This window comes from Oncorhynchus mykiss, chromosome 24, assembly GCF_013265735.2.
Source record: "Oncorhynchus mykiss isolate Arlee chromosome 24, USDA_OmykA_1.1, whole genome shotgun sequence".
In the NCBI taxonomy this organism is placed as follows: Eukaryota; Metazoa; Chordata; class Actinopteri; order Salmoniformes; family Salmonidae; genus Oncorhynchus; species Oncorhynchus mykiss.
Window position 1 is genome coordinate 14,735,071 of NC_048588.1, and position 26,515 is coordinate 14,761,585.

General features: G+C 43.4%; 1 protein-coding gene across 2 annotated transcripts; it reads right to left on the reverse strand.

The window, feature by feature from the left end:
• Window positions 1–5,500: 5,500 nt before the first annotated feature.
• rsf1a (remodeling and spacing factor 1a) lies at window positions 5,501–25,103 on the reverse strand. 2 transcript variants are annotated; one of them, XM_021582379.2, is made up of 17 exons: window positions 24,887–25,103; window positions 23,647–23,738; window positions 23,444–23,536; window positions 17,476–17,681; window positions 16,229–16,401; window positions 14,550–16,074; window positions 14,095–14,227; window positions 11,767–11,979; window positions 11,441–11,545; window positions 11,289–11,368; window positions 11,112–11,160; window positions 10,904–11,007; window positions 8,891–8,958; window positions 8,241–8,415; window positions 7,848–8,077; window positions 7,514–7,687; window positions 5,501–7,130 (listed from the first exon to the last, which is right to left on the reverse strand). In XM_021582379.2, the coding sequence occupies exons 1-17, from the start codon at window positions 25,038–25,040 to the stop codon at window positions 6,598–6,600; spliced, it is 4,107 nt and encodes a 1,368-aa protein (XP_021438054.2). In that variant the 5' UTR covers window positions 25,041–25,103; the 3' UTR covers window positions 5,501–6,597. The 2 variants fall into 2 exon arrangements, with proteins under 2 accessions (XP_021438054.2, XP_021438053.2); XM_021582378.2 differs by having other exon boundaries at window positions 10,904–11,010.
• Between the last annotated feature and the right edge of the window lie 1,412 nt (window positions 25,104–26,515).

Here is a 26,515-nt window from a genome sequence, read left to right on the forward strand (position 1 = left end):
AACCATTTCTGTATTGACCTCGCTTTGTCATGCTGAAACAGGAAAGGTCCTTCCCCAAACTGTTGTAACAAAGCTGGAAGCACAGAATCGTTGAGAATCAGTGGTGGAAAAGGTATCCAATTGTCATACTTGAGTAAAAGTAAAGATTCCATAATAAAACATGACAGGTAAAAGTGAAAGACCCAGTAAAATACTACTTGAGTAAAAGTCAGTATTTGGTATTTGCTAAAATATACTTAAGCATCAAAAATAAAAGTATAAGTAATCTCATATTCCTTATACTAAGCAAACCATTTAACATGTTTTAATTTACAGAAAGCCAGGGGCACACTCCAACATACATACATCATTTACAAATTAAGCATCTGTTTAATGAGTCCAGAGGATCAGAGGCAATAGAGATGATCAGGGATGTTATCTTGATAATTGTGTGATTTGGACCATTTTCCTGTATTGCCAAGCATTCAAAATAATTACAAGTACTTTAGGTGCCAGGGAAAATGTGTGGAGTAAAAAGTACATTATTTTGTTAAGAAATGTAGTAAAGTAAAAGTTGTCAAAAATATAAATAGTAAAGTACAGATACCCCAAAAAACAACTTAAGTAAAAAATACTTTAAAGTATCTACTTAAGTACTTTACACCACTGTCTAGAATGTCATTGTATACTGTAGCGTTAAGATTTCACTTCACTGGAACTAAGGGGCCTAGCCCGAATCATGAAAAACAGCCCCAGATCATTATTCCTCCTCCACCAAACTTGACATTTGGCACTATGTAATAGGGAAGGTAGCGTTCTTCTGGCATCCACCAAACCCCAATTCATCTGTCGGACTGGCAGATGGTGAAGCGTGATTCATCACTCCAGTGAACATGTTTCCACAGCTCAAGAGTACAATGGCTGCAAGCTTTACACCATTCCAACCGACGCTTGGCATTGGGCATGGTGATCTTAAGCTTCAGTGTGGCTGCTCGTCCATGGAAACCCATTACATGAAGCTCTTGACGAACAGTTCTTGGGCCGTTGTTGCTTCCACAGGCAGTTTGTAACTCAGTAGTGAGTGTTGAAACCGAGGACAGACCATTTTTATGATCTTCAGCACTGGCGAACTGACTTTTTGGAAAGGTGACATCCTATGATTATGCCACGTTGAAAGTATCTGAGTTCTTCAGTAAGGCCATTCTACTGATAATGTTTGTCTATTGAAATTGCATTGCTGTTTGCTTGATTTTATACTCCTGTCAGCAACGAGTGTGGCTGAAATAACTGAATCCACTAATTTGAAGCGGTGTCCACATACAGTGCATTTGGAAAGTATTTAGACCCCTAGACTTTATCTACGCTGTTACGTTAATACCTTATTCTAAAATGGATTAAATTGTTTTTCCCCCTCTCAATATACACACTACCCATGATGACAAAGCAAAAACAGGTTAGACATTTTTGCAAATATATTACAAAAAAAACTGAAATATAACATTTACATAAGTACTCAGACCCTTTACTCAGTACTTTGTTGAAGCACCTTTGGCAGCGATTACAGCCTTAAACCGTATTGGGTATGACGCTACAAGCTTGGCACACCTGTATTTGGGGAGTTTCTTCTATTCCTCTCTGCAGATCCTCTCAAGCTCTGTCAGGTTGGATGGGGAGCGTCGCTGCACAGCTATTTTGAGGTCTCTCCAGAGATGTTCGATCGGCTTCAAGTCCAGTCTCTGGCTGGGCCACTCAAGGACATTCAGAGACTTGTCCCGAAGCCACTACAACGTTGTCTTGGCTGTGTGCTTAGGGTCGTTGTCCTGTTGGAAGGTAAACCTTCGCCCCAGTCTGAGGTCCTGAGCAGGTTTTCGTCAAGGATTTTCTCATGGTCAGAGTCCTTTAGGTGCCTCTTGGTATACCCCAAGTGGGCTGTCATGTGCCTTTTACTGAGGAGTGGCTTCCCGCTGACTACTCTACTATATGGTTCTTGGTCACCTCTCTGACCAAGGCCCTTCTCCTCCGATGGCTCAGTTTGGCTGGCCAGCCAGCTCTAGGAAGAGTCTTGGTGGTTCCAAACTTCTTCCATTTAAGAATAATGGAGGCCACTGTGTTGTTGGGGACCTTCAATGCTGCAGACATTTTTTTCTATGCCTTGACACAGTCCTGACTCTGAGCTCTATGGACAATTCCTTTGACCTCAGGTCTTGGTTTTTGCTCTGACATGCACGTCTTCTTCTTCTATGGTATATTTGCGATCACACAATTGAATGTGCATACCGCCACCTATTATGCAGGATGGAAACAGGATTCCCCCCCAAAACCAAACTACCAAAAAAGTAATTCAGAAATTAAAATAAATTTAACTTCTTTTAAAAATAAATAAAACAGATGTGATCACAGGAACCTGGGAGGGCGGGTCTTCCAGAGCCAGTACCCCTTGCAAGTCTTTCGATGTAAAATTCTTGAGTCCCAAAAACTTTTCAGCCACAGCCACAATAATGTCTAGTTTCTTCGACTTCTTTGAGACTTGAGCTGTACAGTTTATAACTGGCAATGAATGCAATGAAATCCACCTTAACAGGGCATCTTTTGTCTGGAAGCAAACATTTACAACAGGCTGCAGTGTATCCACTACCATCTCTTCACTAGCATCACTTGTTTTCTTAATTCTTTGAATCTCCTCCACATGGAAATTCGATTGACCGCTCTAACTTTTACCACCTCAATTTCCTTCACCCTTACTGGGCTCTCCAGGAACTCAGGATCATGATCCCCACCACAATGGAAACACCGTCGTCCTTCTACACACCTTTCTTCCGTATACTTTGTTTATCTGCACACACTTGAAACATGGCCAGATCCTTTACAATTCTTACACTGCAGTGGTTTGGGGACAAAAGCTCTTAAAGCATATCTTACATAACCATTGCTCTTTATCAAAAAACAACAGGACCGACAGACTTTATTTTTCTCTATTCACTCAGCGGGTCAGACGCCGGGCACTAACCACACCAGGAATTCTCTTCAGGTATTCAAGCTGAACATCCGTCGTCAACTCCTTTGACGGGTGCTCTACTCCGAAGTTCAAAACACAAAACTTATGTGGTCTGGATTATTTTGAGGCCCACTGCAATCTTCCTCTGCTCTTCAGAAATACAATGAATCAAAATAAGACCACTCCTGGTTACTCTGACATGCTCCACTTTTTCAAGTGCATACTTCAAGATTTGACACCTCAAACGGGTTTCCCCACATACGCATCCTTACTCAAACGCTTCCCAACGTTCATTATAATTTACACACGTATCCTCCACTCCAATTTTAGGCAATTTCCTTTTTGTTCCAGTGTTTGATATTACTGTTGTCCATTCTGAACATTCGTCTTCACCAAATGTACTCGACGCGCTGCTTAATTCCAACTCAGCATCCACTTCAGCCATCTTCCTCTCCACAATTCCATCCTCTGACGTGCACTGTCAAATGTGGGACCTTATATAGACAGGTGTGGGCCTTTCCAAATCATGTCCAATCAATTGAATTTACCACAGGTGCACTCCAATCAAGTTGTAGAAACATCTCAAGGATGATCAATGGAAACAGGACTGGAGCTCAATTTCGAGTCTCATAGCAAAGGGTCTGAATACTTATGCAAAATTTTTAAAAACCTGGTTTTGCTTTGTCGTTATCGGGTATTGTGTGTAGATTGAGGAAAACAAATTATGTAATCCATTTTAGAATAAGGCTGTAACGTAACAATGTGGAAAGTCAATACTTTCCGAATGCACTTTATATGGGCTATCAGGAGTCCAGCAGGCCAGCTGCCATCTCCTCGGCTCAACCTAAGTATTCGTATGCGCCCCACAATGGCACCCTATTCCCTATAGTAGGGTTCTGGTCAAAAGTAGTGCACTATGTAGTGAATAGAAGTGCCTTCATCTTCCTTGTTTAAGATCTCTTCAGCTTTCTTTTGTGTCCAGATCTACAGTTGTTTTCCTGCGGAGGAGTGGTTGTCTCAGTGGTCTGGCAGGACTGTGTTGCGGTTACCATGCCATAGGTAGTGGTACTGTCTGAGTTTACTGGGTTCTATACTTTGCTCTGGTGCATATCAACTTAAATATGCACCAGAGTTCCTCTGTGGAGATGGGTGAACCTTCCAGAATGACAACTATCTCTGCAGCACTCCACCAATCAGGCCTTTATAGTAGAGCGGCCAGACGGAAGCCACTCCTCAGTAAAAAGGCACATGACAGCCCACTTGGAGTTTGCCAAAAGGCAACTAAAGGACTCTCAGACCATGAGAAACAAGATTCTCTGGTCTGATGAAACCAAGCTTGAACTCTTTGGCCTGAATGCCAAGAGTCACATCTGGAGGAAACCTGGCACCATCCCTACAGTGAAGCATGGTGGTGGCAGCATCAGGCTGTGGAGATGTTTTTCAGCAGCAGGGACTGGGAGACTAGTCAGGATCGAGTGAAAGATGAAGGGAGCAAAGTACAGAGACATCCTTGATGAAAACCTGCTCCAGACCGTTCAGGACCTAAGACTGGGGGTGAAGGTTCACCTTCCAACAGGATAACGACACTAAGCACATAGCCAAGACAACACAGGAGTGGCTTTGGGACAAGTCTCTGAATGTCCTTGAGTGGCCCAGCCAGAGCCCGGACTTGAACCCGATCTAACATCTCTGGAGAAACCTGAAAATAGCTGTGCAGCAACACTCTCCATCCAACCCGAGAGAGCTTGAGAGGATCTGCAAAAAATGGGAGAAACTCCCCAAATACAGGTGTGCTAAGCTTGTAATGTCATACCCAAGACAACTCGAGGCTGTAATCGCTGCCAAAGGTGCTTCAACAAAGTACTGAGTCAAGGGTCTGAATACTTATGTAAATGTGATATTTCAGTAGACTTTTTTTTATAAATTTGCTAAATATTCTAAACCTGTTTTTGCTTTGTCATTGAGTATTATTGCACGTAGAATGATTAGGAAGAAAAACAATACATTTTAGAATAAGGCTGTAGCGTAATAAAATGTGGAAAAGGTCAAGGGGTCTGAATACTTTCCGAATGCACTGTTTACACTGTAGTCTTTATCTGATACGGCATTATCAGTAAAAAAAAAAAAAAAACATTACCATAGGGCAGGTAGCCTAGTGGTTAAGGGCGTTGGGCCAGCAACCGAAAGGTCGCTGATTAGAATCCCCAAGCCGACTAGGTGAAATATTTGTTGATGTTCCCTTGAGCAAGACACTTAACCCCACTTGCTCCTGTTAAGTTGCTAAATGACTTCAAATGTGAAAATCAAGTAGAACATAATCACAAATAATTTGTAGACCGCAAGAAGCCCAAATAGATATAATATTTGACTCAAACAATGACTAAAACTATTTCAAACCTTGCTTACATTTGTATACGATACCTGGGAACAGATTTCCAAAATTAAAGTAACTTCGAACTGATTGGGGGGCCAAATAAAACCACTATTTGTATAGTAAAAGATTTCAAAAGCAGATGACAAGGTGCATTTGTGAGATGCTTGAATATTGGTTTTTAATAACTTATAAAACACCTATGTTACAGCATCAACTATAAACATACTGTACATACACTGTGGATGAATAACAGGGTGATTTCTTTTTTTCAGACTGAACATTTCAAAATATTTGATATTTTGGGGGGGGGAGAAAACATAAGAACAATGAGCTGGAATGATAGAATCTATAAAGAGGTTCAGATGGAACTCTGAGGATGAAAACAGAACAGACAGTGGACTGAGGACCAGATACAGCATTCACACCTGGGGCCATATTCATTAGGGCACACAGCAGCAAAACATTTTGCAAGTTCAGGTAGTCCCTCCCTGTTTCAGTCCTTTTTCAGACTTATGAATATGACCCCATCTTCTCAAATAGTAGTAGGTTGTAGAATGTATAGACTGGAATGGAGAGTAGTAGACTTCTGTGGATAAATTATTCAGTCCTCACTGAGTGAGAGAAGGAACACTTCAACTAACACATAAAAGTCAACAGTGAATTGATTTACTGAACATAGCTAGTTAGATAATTTGCCAGTGTCCATCTGCCAGCCCCCACTGTAGTTGTAACTGTGGTCAAATCTGCAAAGTGTCATTTGAGATGAATCAGCCTGTATGAATCTCTTTCTGGTAGTTATCTTCCTGGTTCACAGCAGAGCAACAAGAGCAGCTCTTCCATTGGTTTAAAACATCCAACTCACTATTTTCTGGGATTATTAAACACTCCAGTCCATTCGCTCTCTCCTTCATGGTATATAGAACACAATTTTAGAGGGAGACAGAGAAGAGAACATCTAGTATTTTACAGGATCAGCAGCCGAGCAGAACAGCTGGAGAACAGCTAAGGAGGGTGTCTGTCTGGTGCTCAGGACAGTCCTTCACCCTTTGGCTGTGTATTGTGTTGTGTGTCTGTGTGTTGGATGGCGCTAGTGCGTTTGGTCCAGTAGTTATTCATCCTGTTTAGAGGAAGGGAGGAGGAGGGAAAGGAGAAAGGGAAGGAGGGATGATGAGGTAATGAGAGATCCAGTTGAAAGGTTGTTGGTGAAAGGCAAGAAAGTAAAACAAAATATAACTAAAAGTCTATGTCATCATGCGTCTGACTGGTCAGGAGGTGGGGGGCTGTTAGACCTGTTCTGCCCAGCTCTGGCTGCTCTGTCCCTGGGTAAGGCTGCACTCTCAGACCCAGGCTGTGTTGAGCCTCTAGAGGCCTGCTGTCCATTAGGGCTGTTTGATTCCTTGTCTTTTGATGACGGCTTTCTCAGCTTCTTCTCCTCTTCATCCTCTTCTTCCTCGTCCTCCTCATTTTTTCCCTCTTTCTCCTCCTCTTCATCAGAGTCGATGCGGTTAAGTCGTTTGCGGATAGGACGATCTTCCTCGGATGACGACTCCGATTCTCCTTCATCGTTATCATCCTCATCATCTTTAGTGGAGGGTCTGCTTTTCTTCAGCAGAGCTAGACGTTTCCTCCGCTGTTCTATCAACACCTTCCTCCGCTTCCCTCTGCCCATCGTCTCTCCTCTCCTCTTCTTTCCCCTTGTTCTACTCTCCTCCACCTCTTCTCTCCGCCTCTTTCCCCTCATTCTCTTCTCTTCCTCCTCAGACTGTCTCGAATGGGAGGATTCTGAAATAGAGGGAGCGAGCGGCGGATTCATACAGCAGCAGGAGTTAACCCCGCATTCAGACACTAGCGGCAAAAACGTTCCTTTGCCCGGTGCAATGGAATCGATGGCTCTATTTTCTCTGTGTCTGGTGACGTGTTTTCCGCTTCATCCAGCCAACCAGAAAATGTTGGTTTAGGGACAGTGGTCGGTTTAGATTGGTTTAAATTTAGGAGGGGGAGGGGTGGAACGTTATCGGCACGCTTTCACTTGAAGAAGCGTTTTTTTCCGCTAGTGTCTGAATGCGGGTTGGTAATGAGTTGTTTACATTGACTAAATGACAGTCTGTCAAGTTCCACATGGACCTCCCTAATTGGGGGTAGGGATGGTAACCATAGTAACTGACCATCGCTGTTTGAGCTGGAGAGACGACGGCGGCGGGGTTTAGCCTTATCCTTATTGGTGGTTGCCTGGGAACACTCGGATTCTGAGGTCTCGCGGTAGTTCACCTCCCGCTTCCGGCCCCTCCTTAAACCACACCTCTTCCTGTCCCCATCGCTGTCACTCAAATCACTGGTCTCTACAAAGAGAGAGAGAGAGAGAAGCAGATAGAGAGAGAGAGGGAGGGGAGGGAGAGAGTTGTTTTACTTTCAACTGAACATGTTCTTTAACATCCAGTACCAAACCTCTGGATTTCTGTGTGTCTTCTTTTCCCAACTCATATTCCAAGCCTTACTCACCCATCTCCTCTTCCTCCTCCTCTTCACTCTCCTCCTCCTCCTCCCCCCATCCTCTCCTCTGTCTGCGTGGGCGTTTCTTGCACTTTGCTGCGGTCCTGGAGGTTCTCTGTTTAGGTGCCCGTCTCTGTGCCCGTGTGGACTGGCTTACGAAGCCCGGGTCGCTGGCAAAGCTGTCCACATCACTGGCTGCTTCCTCATCACCTGACGCTACAAACTCCTCCTCCTCCGTACTACACACACACACACACACACACGTTAAAAGTTTGCATTTATAGTGCTCAAACAAAATATTACTTTACAATATGGGGTGTAGCTCCAAAGAGTAGCACCCACCCATACACATATCCACAGAATTACTAGGACTGACTTAAGGCCAGTCAGGCACAAACACACCTGGCGCTGAGCTGAAACTCCTCCTCGCTCTCTGCAGCCGTGCTGTCGCTCTCCAGGTCGTTGAGTCTCCTTCTCTTCCTGCTCCTGGTGGGAGGGGCCTGAGCTGTGGTTGGTCCTCGTTTCTCCTTCCCCTCCTCTGATAGGATGGTGGCAATGTCCTTACCCTGCCCCACCTCTACGCACAGGACCACAGGGTTACACAGGCAGGCCACTTTTCTGTCATCTAAACCCTCTTGTTCCTCATCCAAAATGACACCATATTCACTTAATATAGTGCACTACATTTGACCAGGACCCTTAGGGCTCGGTTCTCAAACTGGCATCCTGCGGGTCAAATTTGATTTGCCCCACCCAAAAAAATCTCAATTATTCTCACGCATAATAGAGAGACAAGTGATGGTATACAAATGTAAGCAAGGTTTGAAATGATTAAGTTTTAGTCAAATATTACATCTGTTTGGGCTTCTTGGGGTTAATTTGCAATCTACAACTTATTAGTAATTATGTTCCGGCCCCCCGACCATCCGCTTAAGAAAGAAATCATCCCACAGCTGAATCTAGATGATGATCCCTGACATAGAGGATACGGTGCCATTTGAGACAGCCATTCAATCCATAGTCTACACACTCACTCCCTCTCTATTTCTCACCTCCTCCATCCTCATCTCTGACGTCTTCCTCTATCGCTTCATCAATGGCGTCATCAAAGTCATCAAACCTGGAACACACGCAGACACCACACACACACACACTAGGGTTTACGTTTTCCTAGTCAGTCCTAGGAAAACATGGAGCCGGACACACAGTGGAGAACGACTGCCCCCTCTAATTGAAGAGAGAGGGGGCAGTTGATTTACAAACAGACAGTTAATACTGTTAATATTATCCAGCATACACAGTACATTGTGTATTTATAGTCATCCCCCTCCCCAGCCCTGAGTTTCCTCAGAGCCATAGCCTTTACCCGGGTGGCAGGTAGCCTAGCGGTTAAGAATATTAGGTAGCAGCATGCCTGTTGGCTCTTGGTCAGGGTAGCCTATCCTTCTCCTTGAACTTTTAATTCATTTTAGACATCTCCTAACTTTTGCCACACACGGAGGGAGGCGCTATGACTGTAGCCTGTAGTATATTGCCGCTCTGATGACTTATGATGGGCCATCAACAAGCTACACACGCCATGCTCCACTCTCGTGAAAAGCAAGAGCAGCAGCATCAATTATTCAATTTCTCTCTCTACTGCAGCAGTCGGATATGAACGTGCCCTTCCGGACAAGTCAGTTAAACTTACACATACCCGAGACCCATGACAATCATATCAGATCCGACCCAGACCCAGGATATTATTTATAATTCTGGATCTGGACTTGCTCAGGTCCCAGATCGGGTCTCAGGTACAGGTGAATCCGTGAAGATCTCTAGCTCAAACTGAGTATGTTATGTCTCCATGAGACGCCATCTTAACTGACTCACTTGGTTTCAATGCGCTATGGAGTCTTCACATAGCAATGAACAGTGTCATGTGATTGATGGCTTTGTCCATTCATATATACAGTCATTGGGACAACGTGACCGAGAAGATTTAAATTTACCGGCCATTTGAGAAATTTACCAGACCCATATGTTCTGGGTGCGTAACCCATTAGGGCGTCCACCAACAGTGCTCAATTAAGGAGCTAATAAAACATCATTTTCAAACATTTGCCAAAATGCCATTGGTAGGAAAACGCCATTCTATACAGAGCACCTGGTGCGAGCAGTTTCATATGTGACAGAGATGAACATCTCTGTTAGAAACTTTGAATGAAGGGGAATCTGAAGACGCAACTAGGATGGGACACTAAAATGACTAGGATTGTGCCTTTGGCATCTGCACAACGAAAGAAAGTTGATATGAAAACCAATAGAACAGCAGTGAAATGCTGGTTTCAATGGCATATGAGGAAGTCTTTATAAAATAAACGTTTGGTTAGTGTGATTTTGCCGAGGCTATTTTGAAGCAAGGTAAGACATGCCTCATAATATAGAGTAAAATATTCAGGTTTCAAACAATTAAGTATATGTTTTCAAAATGCATACTGCATCCAGCTCACAATGCAAAGTAGTGGGTGACATGCTCTTAGCCTGCCTACCATAGCCCATGCACTTGAATGGCTTCAATTACCAGTTGAGAAGAAAAAAATAGTAGCTCTTTATAAATCGTGGCCAACAAAGCTGTTTTTAACACACAACTGCATTTAGAATTGCTCCGCAATGACATGTTTCACTCTAGCAGCAACACGTTTGACAAGTGACATGCCGCTCATAATAGGCTCTGTATGCTGTGTGATAAATAAACACATGACGACTAACGAAAATACACACTCCCCAATTTAATTTTACTAAATTTAGCAAATTAACCTATAGACTGACGGTCAAATGCATTTACAGCGACTGAAATTTACATCAATGAATTCAACTAAATTTCAATGGGATTGTTTTTCTCCCGTTCAATTGGCAGGTAACAATTTTATTTGGCGGCTTTATTTCATTTATTTCTCATCTGCCAAAAGCCGGCAATTACGGAAACCCTTGCAGACAAGCACACTATGAGACGGGAGTGTCACCATGACAACATGTGACTTATTTGAGCTGTGCTGTCACTTCTCTTTCTCACACACACACACCTGTAGCTGATACACTTCCTGGTTCTGGTAGACCTCCTTCCCAGGTTTTTGGTATTTTTTGCATCTTTCTTCTTCACCAGTTTCTCCTCTTCTTCCTCCCCTTCCTGCTAGAAACACACAACACACATACACAATTTCAGATTATGATAATTTATTTGGCCTTCTAGACTAATTTTGCCTGATAGTACACACACAACATTAGGCTTACAGGAATGATGTTCTCCACACTGATTCCCACATACACCAGACGCTCCCTCCTACAGAGACAAAACACACAGGAATTCCACAACCATTTCAGTGTGTTAGGTGTGTGTGTGTGTGTGTGTGACAGTGTGTGAGTGAGACTGCGTGTGACGTGTGAGACTGTGTGTGGACTGTGTGTTACCTCCTCTCAGCTCGGTCTCTTTTCTTCAGAGCGCAATCCAGATTTTGCAGCTGCTCCTCTAGTCTGTCACACAGCAGTTTCTACATAGACCAGGGACAGTGTTAAAACACGCACGCACGGACAAACACACACACACTCTCTCTCTAACGTACGTGTTGGCAGGGTGGGCAGAACCATTCTCCCTCAGGTATGACCATGAGAGGGGGTCTGAGGCAGGCGGTGTGGTAACCACTATCACATGAATCACACAGCAGGATCTGCAGCAGAGAAACACACGGGTTGGTTGGTTTCAAACGGAGTGTACGCACGTTCAGGTGCTGGGTGTAAATAAACTCATGAAATTAAGAATAGATAGTGATCTGCAGAAGAGAAACAGTTGGCTTCACAGTAAAGCACACACAATATACCATAAGTCATTCAGATGCAGAGACGTAAAGAAACAAAGAAAACAACAATCTCCTCCACACACACATCTCACCAGTTCGGGGTGGTTGGGGAGTCCACAGTGGCTGCAGGGATCTTCATTAGGCATCTCCTCTGATTGGCTAGAGTCATCTGAGTCACAAATACTTCCCTCCCTCCCTCTCTCCTCCTTTCTCCCTCTCTCCTCCCCCTCCTCTCCTCCCTCATTCGGTTTGCATCTCTTCGCTCGAGTGTTTGACCAGCGGGGGCCTCGTTGTCTTCGTCTGCTCTGTAGACACACACACAAACGGTTACAATCAATCACATTGATAAACAACATTTTCTTGACTATGATCATTTTGATATTCATACAAAACCTTACACATCACTTAGATCTTATGTGTCAGAAAGATATCCATTTGTCTCTGGATGGTTTGTCCTCTGACAAATCAATTGTAAATTTCGGTGTTCCTCAAGGTTCCGTTTTAGGACCACTATTGTTTTCACTATATATTTTACTTTTATTTTTTATATTTTACCTCTATGTTTATGAATGACACCAAATGTTAACCTTCACTGCTATACGGATGACACACAGCTGTACATTTCGATGAAACATGGTGAAGCCCCAAAATTGCCCTCGCTGGAAGCCTGTGTTTCGGACATAAGGATGGATGGCTGCAAATGTTCTACTTTTAAACTCGGACAAAACAGAGATGCTTGTTCTAGGTCCCAAGAAAAAAAGAGATCTTCTGTTGAATCTGACAATTAATATTGATGGTTGTGCAGTCGTCCCAAATAAAATGTGAAGGACCTATCAAGACTGTTTCAAGGACAGCTTTTTTCCATTTACGTAACATTGCAAAAATCAGAAACTTTCTGTCCAAAAATTAATCCATGCTTTTTTCACTTCTAGGTTAGACTACTGCAATGCTCTACTTTCCAGCTACCAGGATAAAGCACTAAAAAAAACATCAGTTAGTGCGAAACACAGCTGCTAGAATCTTGACTAGAACCAAAACATGTGATCATATTACTCCAGGTCTAGCCTCTCTACACGGGCTTCCTCTTAAGGCAAGGGCTGATTTCAAGGTTTTACTGCTAACCTACAAAGCATTACATGGGCTTGCTCCTACCTATCTTTCCGATTTGGTCCTGCCGTACATACCTACACGTACGCTACGGTCACAAGACGCAGGCCTCCTAACTGTCCCTAGAATTTCTAAGCAAAGAGCTGGAGGCAGGGCGTTCTCCTATAGAGCTCAATCTTTATGGAATGGTCTACCTACCCATGTGAGAGACGCAGACTCTCTGGCCCAAGAGTGTGAAGGTGAACGGAAAGGCACTGGAGCAATGAACCGCCTTTGCTGTCTCTGCCTGGCCGGTTCCCCTATCTCCACAGGGATCCTCTGCCTCTAACCCTATTACAGGGGCTGAGTCACGGGCTTACTGGTGCTCTTCCATGCCGTCCCTAGGAGGGGTGTGTCACTTGAGTGGGTTTTAGTCACTGATGTGTTCTTCCTGTCTTGGTTGGCGCCCCCACCTTGGGTTGTGCCGTGGCGGAGATCTTTGTGGGCTATACTCAGCCTTGTCTCAAGAAATGGTAAGTTGGTGGTTGAAGATATCCCTCTAGTGGTGTGGAGGCTGTGCTTTGGCAAAGTGGGTGGGGTTACATCCTGCCTGTTTGGCCCTGTCCGTGGGTATCGTCGGATGGACCCATAGTGTCTCCCGACCCCTCCTGTCTCAGCCCCTAGTATTTATGTGTTGTGGGGCTAGGGTCTGTAATATCTGGAGTATTTCTCCTGTCTTATCCCGTGTCCTGTGTGAATGTAAGCTCTCCCCACCCCCACCCAAGGACCATACCTCAGGACTACCTGGCCTGATGACTCCTTGCTGTCCCCAGTCCACCTGGCCGTGCTGCTGCTCTAGTTTCAACTGTTCTGCCTGCGGCTACGGAACACTGACCTGTTCACCGGACGTGCTACCTGTCCCAAACCAGCTGTTTTCAACTCTCTAGAGACAGCAGGAGCGGTAGAGATACTCTGAATGATCGTCTATGAAAAGCCAACTGACATTTACTCCTGAGGCGCTGACCTGTTGCACCCTCAACAACCACTGTGATTATTATTATGAACATTTGAACATCTTGGCCATGTTCTGTTATAATCTCCACCCAGAAGAGGACTGGCCACCCCTCATAGCCTAGTTCCTCTCTAGGTTTCTTCCTAGGTTCTGGCCTTTCTAGGGAGTTTTCCTAGCCACCGTGCTTCTACACCTGCATTGCTTGCTGTTTGGGGTTTTAGGCTGGGTTTCTGTACAGCACTTTGAGATAGCTGATGTAAGAAGGGCTTTATAAATACATTTGATTTGACTTATAAATTATAAATTAAAACAAAGTAGTTACCTTTACAGTCCTGCTGTCTCCCTGTCCCTCAGGGTTTGCTCTCTTCTTTTGCCATTGAGCAGTCTTCTCTTCCTCTTCTTCCCTCCTCACTCCTGGGGGTGCATCTTGGCTCTTCGCCTTGTTTGGGCTGGGTCTGTAGGTAGGGTTGATCAGTAAAATATCTAAATATCAAATTACAGAACAATAGAGACCACTCCAAACACCACCAGCAGAGCTGGGGCACAGTTGGAGAAGATGGCCAAAGACAGTCAGAAGTGGAGAGCCTTTGTTGCTGCCCTATAAGCTATCAGGCACGACGGCGATGAGTGAGTGCGTGATATTACAGCAGAATATTGTATCTATTGTTCAGCTCTACATGATAAATGGTCACCTCAGTTGTTGTGATGAAAGAAGTTATGTTATGGTAATAATCATTGAGACATTGTGATGGGAAGATATTTAATCATGGACCTTACCTGCAGATCCGAGCCGATCTCCGCAGAGACCTCCCATCTCCCTGCTCCTCCGCCTTCTCCTCCTCTTCTCTCACATTCTCTATCCTCTGGTTGGGAGGGATCTTTATCTTCAGCCTGATCCCTTCTTTCTGCAGCTCAGAGGAGGCCTCAAGGGGACCCGGCCGGTCTGCTGCTCCATGCCCAGCTCCCCTCACCCTGGCATGGGCTGGTGTGTCTGTACTGAGGGCCTCTCCCTGGTCCCTCTGTCCTTCTACAGTCTGACTGCTCTCTGACTCCTGCTCCTTCTCTCCTGAAGTACTCTTCTTCTCCTCTTCCTCTGTTCCATGGCATCCCTCGCTTTTCTCCATATGGAGGGTGGTCTTTGTCTCTTTCTCTTCTTTCTCTTTTGTGTTGTCATCCCTCTCTCCAGACAGGTCTCCATCGAACCTCTCCCTCGCTTTCTCAATTCCATCCTCTCCTAATCTCTCCCTGGATCTCTCTCCTTTCTCCTTCCTTTGCCTCTCCTCTCCTCCTGCCTGTCTCTCCTGTCCTCTAGGCTCTAGGGGTGTTGGGGCTCCAGTCTCTCCCCAGCCAGGACTCTTCCTCACCAGGACTGACTGCCTGCTCCTCTCCTTGTCTGGAGCGCTGGCCCTCTCAGCCCCTTCCTCTGACCTCGGTCTGGTTCTGTCCGTACAGAACAATCCACCATCTTGTTGCTGCGAGGCTGACCTGCAGATGACCCCCACATGACCTATACCCCCTGTGAGCCCTCCAAGCCCGTTTAGGGGAGCCCCCCCATTGGTCAGCTCCTCTGGCAGTGGGACAGCTAGGCCCCCAGGTGGCGCTGACTGCCTCCCCAGCTGCTCCTCCTTGGTATGTGTTACTGAAGGGTTACGGACAATGATGCTACTGCTAGTACTGCTGCTATGGCTGTTGTTGTTGTGTTGGTTGCTGTGCATGTCATTGTTGTGATGTGTGTTGCTATGGTGACGGTTAGCGCCAAAGAGCTCTCTCTTCTTCAGTGGTATCTTGGCCTGCTGGTCGGTCCTCAGGGCCCGCTCCGCTTCCTCCTTCACAGGAGGAACTTCCTGTTTTGTCGTTGCCGAGACGGGCGCCATGACGACGGAGACAGCGTTGCTAGGGGAGTTGTTAAGCATTTGGGTCTCCTCTTTGACGAGCGCAGTGATGGTGCTCACTCTGTTGTCAATCACTTCTGACCTCTCCTCCTTCCTCACACTCTGTGTCTCTCTCTCTTCTTTCTCATCACATTTTTTCGTTTCCTTTTCTTCCTTCATCTCAACTGCAATGTTTTCCTCTTTCACTGAGAATAACAGTTCAGACTTGGTTGCGTTTTCCTTCTCTGCTAACGATGCCATGTTGTCATCCGTACTCGTGGATTCTGGGTAGGTAGATGATCTACTCTTTTCTCGCTTATCCTCCTCTTCCTCCTTCTCTCTATCTTTACTCTCGTTCTTGTCTTCCTCAGCCTTCCTCTTCTGTCTTGCCTTCTCCTCTTCCTCCTCCTTTACCTCTCCTCCAGCCTCACCTTGAAAAATCATCACAGATGTTGACATGTTATATTGCAGCTCTGGTTCCAACATTCATTTATAATAACACAATTATAATATGTCAGTAGTAACAACACAATCATAGTAATAGTAACTACACCATCATATTTCTAGTAACAACAGAACCCATACCCTCCTCTGTGTGTCTTCTCCCCCTCTCCACCGGTTTGACAAAGTTGGATCCTCCCTCCTTCTCTCTGTCCATCTCTTTCTTTCTCTCCGTCTCTCCCTCCTCTTTCTCCTTGTGTTCTGGGTCCAGCTGGGTCTTCAGGAGGTCCAGAGCATCGGCCAAGTCGTTCCGGGTTCTGAGGACAAACAGAACATTCTGAACATACAGTGCGGTAAAAAAGTATTTGCCCCCTTTCTGATTTTCTCTATTTTTGCATATTCTTTGATAATGAGCGTTATCAGATCTTTATTCAAAAACTAATATTAAATAAATGGAACCTGAGTTTACAAATAACCACCCAAAAAATGTATACTTATTTGATTTATGTAAGTGACAAAGTTATGCAACACCCAATTCCACTGTCTGAAAAAGTAATTGCCCCCTTACACTCAATAACTGGTTGTGCCACGTTTAGCTGTAATGACTTTTCCTGTAGTTGTTGATCAGTCTCTCACATCATTGTGGAGGAATTCTGGTCCACTCTTGGATGGAGAACTGCTTTAGCTCGGCGACATTTGTGGGTTTTCAAGCATGAACTGCTCGTTTCAAGTCCTTCCACGACATCTCAATTGGGATTAGGTCTGGACTTTGACTAGGCCATTCCAAAACTTAAAATAGGTTGCTTTTCAACCTTTTTCATGTAGACTGATTGTGTGTTTTGGACCATTGTCTTGCTGCATGACACAGCTGCTCTTTACTTCACAGACGTTTTGGAATGGCCTAGTCAAAGTCCAGACTTAATCCCAATTGAGATGTCGTGGAAGGGCTTGAAACGAGCAGTTCATGCTTGAAAACCCACAAATGTCGCAGAGTTAAAGCATGGAAGAATGGTTCAAAATTCCTCCACAGTGACGTGAGAGACTGATCAACAACTTCAGGAAGCGTTTGGTTGGAATCATTGTAGTTAAAGGTGCAACAACCAGTTATTAAGGTCGCAATTACTTTTTCACAAAGGGGCACTGGGTGCTGCATAACTTTTTTTATGAAATATGTAATTGTTGTGTTATTTGTTCACTCGGTCTCCCTTTATCTAATATTAGGTTTAGGTTGAAGATCTGAAAACAATCAGAATCAAAAATATGCAAAAGTAGAGAAAATTAGCAAGGGAGAAAATACTAATTCACAGCACTGTATATACAGTATACCCTTTCTCTCTTCTCAGATGCTCCAACTAGGGTTCCAAAAAATATATGCATCCATCCATCATTACCTGACGATACATCTCCAGGTGGATCCGTCCCAGTCGTCCTGTTCCTCTGTATACAGGCGAATGTTGTGTTGGGCGTCAGTCTGCAGCCAGTACATCAGGCCCTGTCTGTCTCTGCCCAAGGGCTGCAACCTCATTGCCTCCGCCTCCTCCTCGTTCACCAACGTCTTGAACTTCAGGTTGTCATCAAACTGGATCTCACACAGGTACTGGGGTCAGAGAGACGAGGGGGTTAGGGTCAGACAGAGAGAAGAAAACAGTACAGTGCCTTCAGAAAGTATTCATACCCCTTTACTTTTTCCACATTTCATTGTCATTTCTTGTCAACGATCTACACAAAATACTCTAATTTCAAAGTGGAAAAAAAATGATTCATGGAAAACAAATATATGTTAAGAATCACCTTCAGCAGCAATTACAGTTGTGGGTCTTTCTGGGTTAGTCTCTAATAGCTTTGTAAACCTGGATTGTATAATATTTGCCCATTTATTTATTTATTTTTAATTCTCCAAGCTCTGTCAAATTGGTTGTTGATCATTGCTAGACAGCCATTTTCAAGTCTTGCCATATATTTTAAGCTGGATTTAAGTAACAACTGTTACTAGGCCACTCAGGAATATTCAATGTCATCTTGGTAAGTAACTCCAGTGTATAATTGGCCTTGTGTTTTAGGTTATTGTTCTGCTGAAAGGTGGATTTCTCTCCCAGTGTCTGTTGGAAAGCAGGCTGAACCAGATTTCCCTCTAGGATTTTGCCTGTGCTTATCCCTATTCCGTTTCTTTTTATTTAAAAAGAAAACTCCCTCGTTCTTGCCGATGACAAGAATACCCATAACATGATGCAGCCACCACCATGCTTGAAAATATGAAGAGGTGTACACAGTGATGTGTTAGATTTGCCCCAAACATAATGCTTTGTATTCTGGAGAAAAATTATATTTTTTCAGAATTACTTTAGTGCCTTATTGCAAACAGGATGCATGTTTTGTAATATTTTTTTATTCTGTACAGGCTTCCTTTTTTTCAATTTGTAATTTAGGTTAGTATTGTGGAGTAACTAAACTCAGCAAAAAAAGAAACGTCCTCTCTCTGTCATCTGCGTTTATTTTCAGCAAACTTACCACGTGTAAATATTTGTATGAACCTAACAAGATTCAACAACTGAGACATAAACTGAACAAGTTCCACAGACATGTGACTAACAGAAATTGAATAATGTGTCCCTGAACAAAGGGGGGGGGGGTCAAATCCAAAGTAACAGCCAGTTCCTGGTGTGGCCACCAGCTGCATTAAGTACTAGAGGTCGACCGATTAATCGGGGCCGATTTCAAGTTTTCATAACAATCGGTAATCAGCATTTTTGTACACCGATTTTGGCCGATTACATTGCACTCCACGAGGAGACTGCGTGGCAGGCTGACTACCTGTTATGCGAGTGCAGCAAGGAGCCACGGTAACGTGCTAGCTAGCATTAAACCTATCTTGTAAAAAACAATCAATCTTAACATAATCACTAGTTAACTACACATGGTTGATGATATACTAGTTTATCTAGCTTGTCCTGCGTTGCATATAATCAATGCGGTGCCTGTTAATTTACCATTGAATCACAGCCTACTTCGCCAAAGGGGCATTTGCGAAAAAAGCACTGTTGTTGTGTTCCTAACCATAAACATCAATGCCTTTCTGAAAATCAATACACAAGTATATACAGTGCCTTGCGAAAGTATTTGGCCCCCTTGAACTTTGTGACCTTTTGCCACATTTCAGGCTTCAAACATAAAGATATAAAACTGTATTTTTATTGTGAAGAATCAACAACAAGTGGGACACAATCATGAAGTGGAACGACATTTATTGGCTATTTCAAACTTTTTTAACAAATCAAAAACTGAAAAATTGGGCGTGCAAAATTATTCAGCCCCCTTAAGTTAATACTTTGTAGCGCCACCTTTTGCTGCGATTACAGCTGTAAGTCGCTTGGGGTATGTCTCTATCAGTTTTGCACATCGAGAGACTGAATTTTTTTCCCATTCCTCCTTGCAAAACAGCTCGAGCTCAGTGAGGTTGGATGGAGAGTATTTGTGAATAGCAGTTTTCAGTTCTTTCCACAGATTCTCGATTGGATTCAGGTCTGGACTTTGACTTGGCCATTCTAACACCTGGATATGTTTATTTTTGAACCATTCCATTGTAGATTTTGCTTTATGTTTTGGATCATTGTCTTGTTGGAAGACAAATCTCCGTCCCAGTCTCAGGTCTTTTGCAGACTCCATCAGGTTTTCTTCCAGAATGGTCCTGTATTTGGCTCCATCCATCTTCCCATCAATTTTAACAATCTTCCCTGTCCCTGCTGAAGAAAAGCAGGCCCAAACCATGATGCTGCCACCACCATGTTTGACAGTGGGGATGGTGTTTTCAGGGTGATGAGCTGTGGTGCTTTTACGCCAAACATAACGTTTTGCATTGTTGCCAAAAAGTTCAATTTTGGTTTCATCTGACCAGAGCACCTTCTTCCACATGTTTGGTGTGTCTCCCAGGTGGCTTGTGGCAAACTTTAAACGACACTTTTTATGGATATCTTTAAGAAATGGCTTTCTTCTTGCCACTCTTCCATAAAGGCCAGATTTGTGCAATATACGACTGATTGTTGTCCTATGGACAGAGTCTCCCACCTCAGCTGTAGATCTCTGCAGTTCATCCAGAGTGATCATGGGCCTCTTGGCTGCATCTCCTCTGATCAGTCTTCTCCTTGTATGAGCTGAAAGTTTAGAGGGATGGCCAGGTCTTGGTAGATTTGCAGTGGTCTGATACTCCTTCCATTTCAATATTATCGCTTGCACAGTGCTCCTTGGGATGTTTAAAGCTTGGGAAATCTTTTTGTATCCAAATCCGGCTTTAAACTTCTTCACAACAGTATCTCGGACCTGCCTGGTGTGTTCCTTGTTCTTCATGATGCTCTCTGCGCTTTTAACGGACCTCTGAGACTATCACAGTGCAGGTGCATTTATACGGAGACTTGATTACACACAGGTGGATTGTATTTATCATCATTAGTCATTTAGGTCAACATTGGATAATTCAGAGATCCTCACTGAACTTCTGGAGAGAGTTTGCTGCACTGAAAGTAAAGGGGCTGAATAATTTTGCACGCCCAATTTTTCAGTTTTTGATTTGTTAAAAAGTTTGAAATATCCAATAAATGTCGTTACACTTCATGATTGTGTCCCACTTGTTGTTGATTCTTCACAAAAAAATACAGTTTTATATCTTTATGTTTGAAGCCTGAAATGTGGCAAAAGATCGCAAAGTTCAAGGGGGCCGAATACTTTCGCAAGGCACTGTATTTTTAAACCTGCATATTTAGTTAATATTGCCTGCTAACATGAATTTATTTTAACTAGAGAAATTGTGTCACTTCTCTTGTGTTCTGTGCAAGCAGAGTCAGGGTATATGCAGCAGTTTGGGCCGCCTGGCTCGTTGCGAACTGTGTGAAGGCCATTTCTTCCTAACAAAAACCGTAATTAATTTTCCAGAATTGTACATAATTATGACATAACATTGATGGTTGTGCAATGTAAAAGCAATATTTAGACTTAGGGATGCCATCCGTTAGATAAAATACGGAACGGTTCCATATTTCATTGAAAGAATAAACGTTTTGTTTTCAAAATGATAGTTTCCAGATTTGACCATATTAATGACCTAAGGCTCGTATTTCTGTGTGTGATTATACTACAATTAAGTTTAGGATTTGGTAGAGCAGTCTGACTGAGCGGTGGTCGGCAGCAGCAGGCTCGTAAGCATTCATTCAAACAGCACTTTCCTGCATTTGCCAGCAGCTCTTCGCTCTGCTTCAAGCATTGTGCTGTTTATGACTTCAAGCCTATCAACTCCCGAGATTAGGCTGGCAATACTAAAGTACCTATTAGAACATCCAATAGTCAAAGGTATATGAAATACAAATGGTATAGAGAGAAATAGTCCTATAACAACTACAACCTAAAACTTCTTACCTGGGAATATTGAAGACTCATGTTAAAAGGAACCACCAGCTTTCATATGTTCTGAGCAAGGAACTTAGACGTTAGCTTTTTTACATGGCACATATTGCACTTTTACTTTCTTCTCCAACACTTTGTTTTTGCATTATTTAAACCAAATTGAACATGTTTCATTATTTATTTGAGACTAAATTGATTTTATTGATGTATTATATTAAGTTAAAATAGGTGTTCATTCAGTATTGTTGTAATTGTCATTATTACAAATATATATATATATGTAATAATGACCATTTTTATATAAATATATATAAATCGTCAGATTAATCGATATCTGCTTTTTTTGGTCCTCCAACAATGGATATTGGTGTTGAGAAATCATAATCGGTCGACCTGTATTAAGTACTGCAGTGCATCTCCTCTTCATGGACTGCACCAGATTTGCCAGTTCTTGCTGTGAGATCTTACCCCACTCTTCCACCAAGGCACCTGCAAGTTCCTGGACATTTCTGGGGGGAATGGCCCTAGCCCTCACCCTCCGATCCAACAGGGCCCTGACGTGCTCAATGGGATTGAGATCCGAGCTCTTCGCTGGCCATGGCAGAACATTGACATTCCTGTCTTGCAGGAAATCACGCACAGAGCGAGCAGTATGGCTGGTGGCATTGTCATGCTGGAGGGTCATGTCAGGATGAGCAGGGTACCACATGAGGGAAGAGGATGTCTGTCTTCCCTGTAACGCACAGCGTTGAGATTGCCTGCAATAACAACAAGCTCAGTCTGATGATTCTGTGACACACCGCCCCAGACCATGACGGACCCTCCACCTCCAAATTGATCCCGCTCCAGAGTACAGGCCTCAGTGTATCGCTCATTCCTTCGACGATAAACGCAAATCCGACCATCACCCCTGGTGAGACAAAACCGCGACTCGTCAGTGAAGAGCACTTTTTAACAGTCCTGTCTGGTCCAGCGACGTGGGTTTGTGCCCATAGGCGACGTTGTTGCCGGTGATGTCTGGTGAGGACCTGCCTTACAACAGGCCTACAAGCCCTCAGTCCAGCCTCTCTCAGCTTATTGAGGACAGTTGATGTTGCCATCCTGTACCTGTCCCGCAGGTGTGATTTTCAGATGTACTGATCCTGTGCAGGTGTTATTACACGTGGTCTGCCACTGCGAGGACCATCAGCTGTCCGTCCTGTCTCCCTGTAGCGCTGTCTTAGGCGTCTCACAATACAGACATTGCAATTTATTGCCCTGGCCGCATCTGCAGTCCTCATGCCTCCTTGCAGCATGCCTAAGACACATTCACGCAGACACATTCACGCACTAAATTTTCATAACTGTGACCTTAATTGCCTACCGTCTGTCTATAAGCTGTTAGTTAGTGTCTTAAAGGCCATTCCACAGGTGCATGTTCATTAATTGTAACCATTTACAATGAAGATCTGTGAAGTTATTTGGATTTTTACAAATTATCTTTGAAAGACGAGGTCCTGAAAAAGGGCAGTGTCATTTAGGGTTATTGTATGTGTGGGGTATGGAGATGAGTCATTCAAAAATCATGTTAAACACTATTATTCAACACAGAGTGAGTCCATGCAACTTATTATCTGACTTGTTAAGCACATTTGTACTACTGAAGTTATTTAGGCTTGCCATACAAAGGGGTTAAATACTTATTGACTCAGCTTTTAATTTTGTATTAAATATGCAAATATTTCTAAAAACATTATTCCACTTTGACATTATGGGGTATTGTGTGTAGATCAGTGACTCAAAGTCTACATTTAATACATTTTGAATTCAGGCGGTAACACAACACATTTTGGAAAAAGTTAAGGGGTGTGAATACTTTCTGAAGGCACTGTATATTATCAATATACTGTTCATACAGAGAGTACATGTCACAGCAGACATAAAGAGGTAGACTAGTGTGATAGTCTGCACAAGGTGTGTGTGTCTTACTTTGAGGATGCTGGTTTTGCACTCCATGCTCAAATCCTGGTAGCCCTTGTGTTCCAGCTCCCAAGCCCAGCTACTGTTGATGTCCTGGCATACCTGTGTGATAAATATACAGTCATTACAAGTGTACACACACACACACACACACACACACACACACACACACACACACACACACACACACACACACACCAAGCACAGCTCACCTTAGCCAGGTACCTCTCCCACTTGTCTGCAGACACAGACTTGCCAAGCTTCCTCAGGAGCTTGACATGCAGCTCCACCAGTGGCTTGGGAACTGAGAGAGATACACACAGAGAGATAATACATTAGTTAATACATTATTTCGTTATAAAACTAAACACACTGTCATAACACCAGCTTGTATAACACTAAACACCTATTACAACACCCAATGTGCTGTGGGAATACAAAAAAAATCCACATTCTCCTTCATTTATTCGGACCTGTGTAATTCACATTGATTCACATTTTCTTAGAATTATTCTCAAAGATCTAGCTAACAGTGGCACGGGTGGAGGTAAGATCAACAACAACTGTGATTCATTGTCATTTTTTGCATGAATATAAAAAACACGACGATGTGTTTGGTGAACAAGGGAGGAAATGTGGAAATAGCTAACAACGTTATCACAGAAGTCTACATACAGTTAACTAACTAGCTAGCTAGTAACAACACATTTCCTACAGATACTGTAACGTTAATAGCTAGCTAGGTACGCCACACACTGCTAGCCAGATAGCTAGCTGGCTAAATCGTGACAAGAAAGCCTCAGTAGCTACCATTGCCTCTAAAGAGGATTTAAATAGTTAGAAACTGTGGCAAATGTACAGTCTGAGGAATTTGAAATCAGCGGTATTTTATTTGAATGAATTGATAGCCACCAGCAAAACTAATGTTAGCTTGGTTTAGCATGAAGTTGGCTAGCTCGGCTACATCACGCATTGCGCCTGCGCGAAATTGACAGTCAGCCACCCTGTACCAAGTAACGTTCGTGTTTTTATCGGACTATTTTGACAACTGTTTACGACACGATTTTCCACAATACGAGATCGATTCTATTCAAACATTATTTACTCATACACACTGGGGCTGAGTTTGATACTTTTATTGCACTAGTATGGGCAGGCAAGCATGGAAAAGTACACCTGATCGCTAGCTAGCTAACAAAATTATGCTAGCTAACTAGCTGGTTTGGTAATTCAAGCAGGAATGGCAAGTTAGCTACTTATCAAATAGCTAAGTAACGGTACATCTAGCTAGCTACATCAATCAGTAACGTTAGCCAGTTATACACAGGCACATGTCACAGTGTGTGTGTGGAACCCCCCAGACAGCTAGCTGTACTGGCTCCCCCCTGACCACCCAGCTAGCTAGCAAGTCAGTGATGAGGATGCTGAGACCCTCTTCCTCTCCCTTCCCACCTGTCGATGTGTCCCGGAGATACCTCTCCATCTGCGGAAACGTGAGTTCGGGGAGGTCCAGGGCTTGTCCGTAGCGCTCCAGGAACGAGCAGACCACTGCGAAACTGGGGCAGAGACCGGGGTTTGAGCCCTGCGCTGCCGCTAAAGCAGCCATTTTTCAGCCGGGGAGTAGGATGAGAATGAACGGAGTAGGGAGGACAGAAAAGAGCCCAGAATTCAGCGCGCCAACATCGCATCGTGGGTGGCTCTGTGACCAGGTAGTCCCCCCCACCACTACCCCCCCAGGGACGCAAGTTTCAAACATCAAGAATGTTCTTGTTGTGGTTTATTATCTAGGCCCATATGATTACTAAACATTTCATGACCTAGTAGGACAATTTGTCATATAGCTAGCAGGCATATTTTAGGTGCTCTACAGTCTATATGTCATAACGTTGCGGCCATCGTGCATAATATAGCTAGTCTTTTTATTTCACATAGCTACGGTAGTTGGCGAATTACGCCAGTGGATACAATATTCACAGCAATGTCCACACTGTAACGTCACCCGTTTATGTAAAATACAAATGTGATTTGTGCAAAAAGACAGGAGGACCAGCACTGGTTGGATGCGGATCTTGCGCACCCCACCGGTGTTAATGCGGCGTGTGATTGGATAGAATATTTGACGGAGGGGGGCGTGTACAGACGCTAGAGGGAGGGTAGGCAACTCTACATACAGTGCTTTCATCAAGTCAATACGGGTGGGTATAATTTGTGGAACGATCCAACAGGAATGGATGTCAACAAACAACGCATACAAAGTTGTATAGCGGCAGATTAAGATACCAGGTAGGGAGTGGGATATTTAATTTCGTTTTTACTCACCACGTTTATTCCGGAAAATGTCTGTCCTCACTCTGGTGGCCAATGGACTAACATTAAGAATAAGCTACGCGGTGAGTTGATGCCGCCTATTCGTCAACTGGTTGAATTGATCATGCTACTTTGTATGCGTTGTTTGTTGGCAACCTTGTACTTTACGCAGTTTTTCGAACAGATTCCTGTTGGAACGTTCCACAAATTAGAGTGAGAATCTGCGAGAATGTGAGAATATGTCTCACTTGTTCTTTGAATGTAAATTTGTGTCAGTATTTTGAGAAAACCTTGCAAAATACTTATTTACCATTATGAACACTGCCCATATTTTTGAAATGAAGGATATAATATGTTACTATTGCAATAATAATAAGACTATTGAAATGATTGTGAATTATTTTATTATTGTGGCCAAATACTTTATACACAAACACAAATTCCAAAATTCTATACAAAAATTACTTATATTAATTTTTTTAAAACTATTTCATTAAAACATTAACCCTAGTGAATAACAACAAGAATAACATTTTCCCGAGTCAATATATTAAGAGTTATTACAATTGCACTAGAATTGTTTATTTTTTTATTAACTTGATATTTTTTGTACATTTTAGTATTTTCTCGTTAATACCTGTGTTCTGTTTTGTATGATGTAACAATGTAAATTGTTGATTTGTATTTTGAATAATAAAAATTGAAAAAATTGAAACGTTGTTCCCCTCTGCAAGGGCTGCAGCTTTTCTGGAGCGATGGGTAACGATGCTTCGA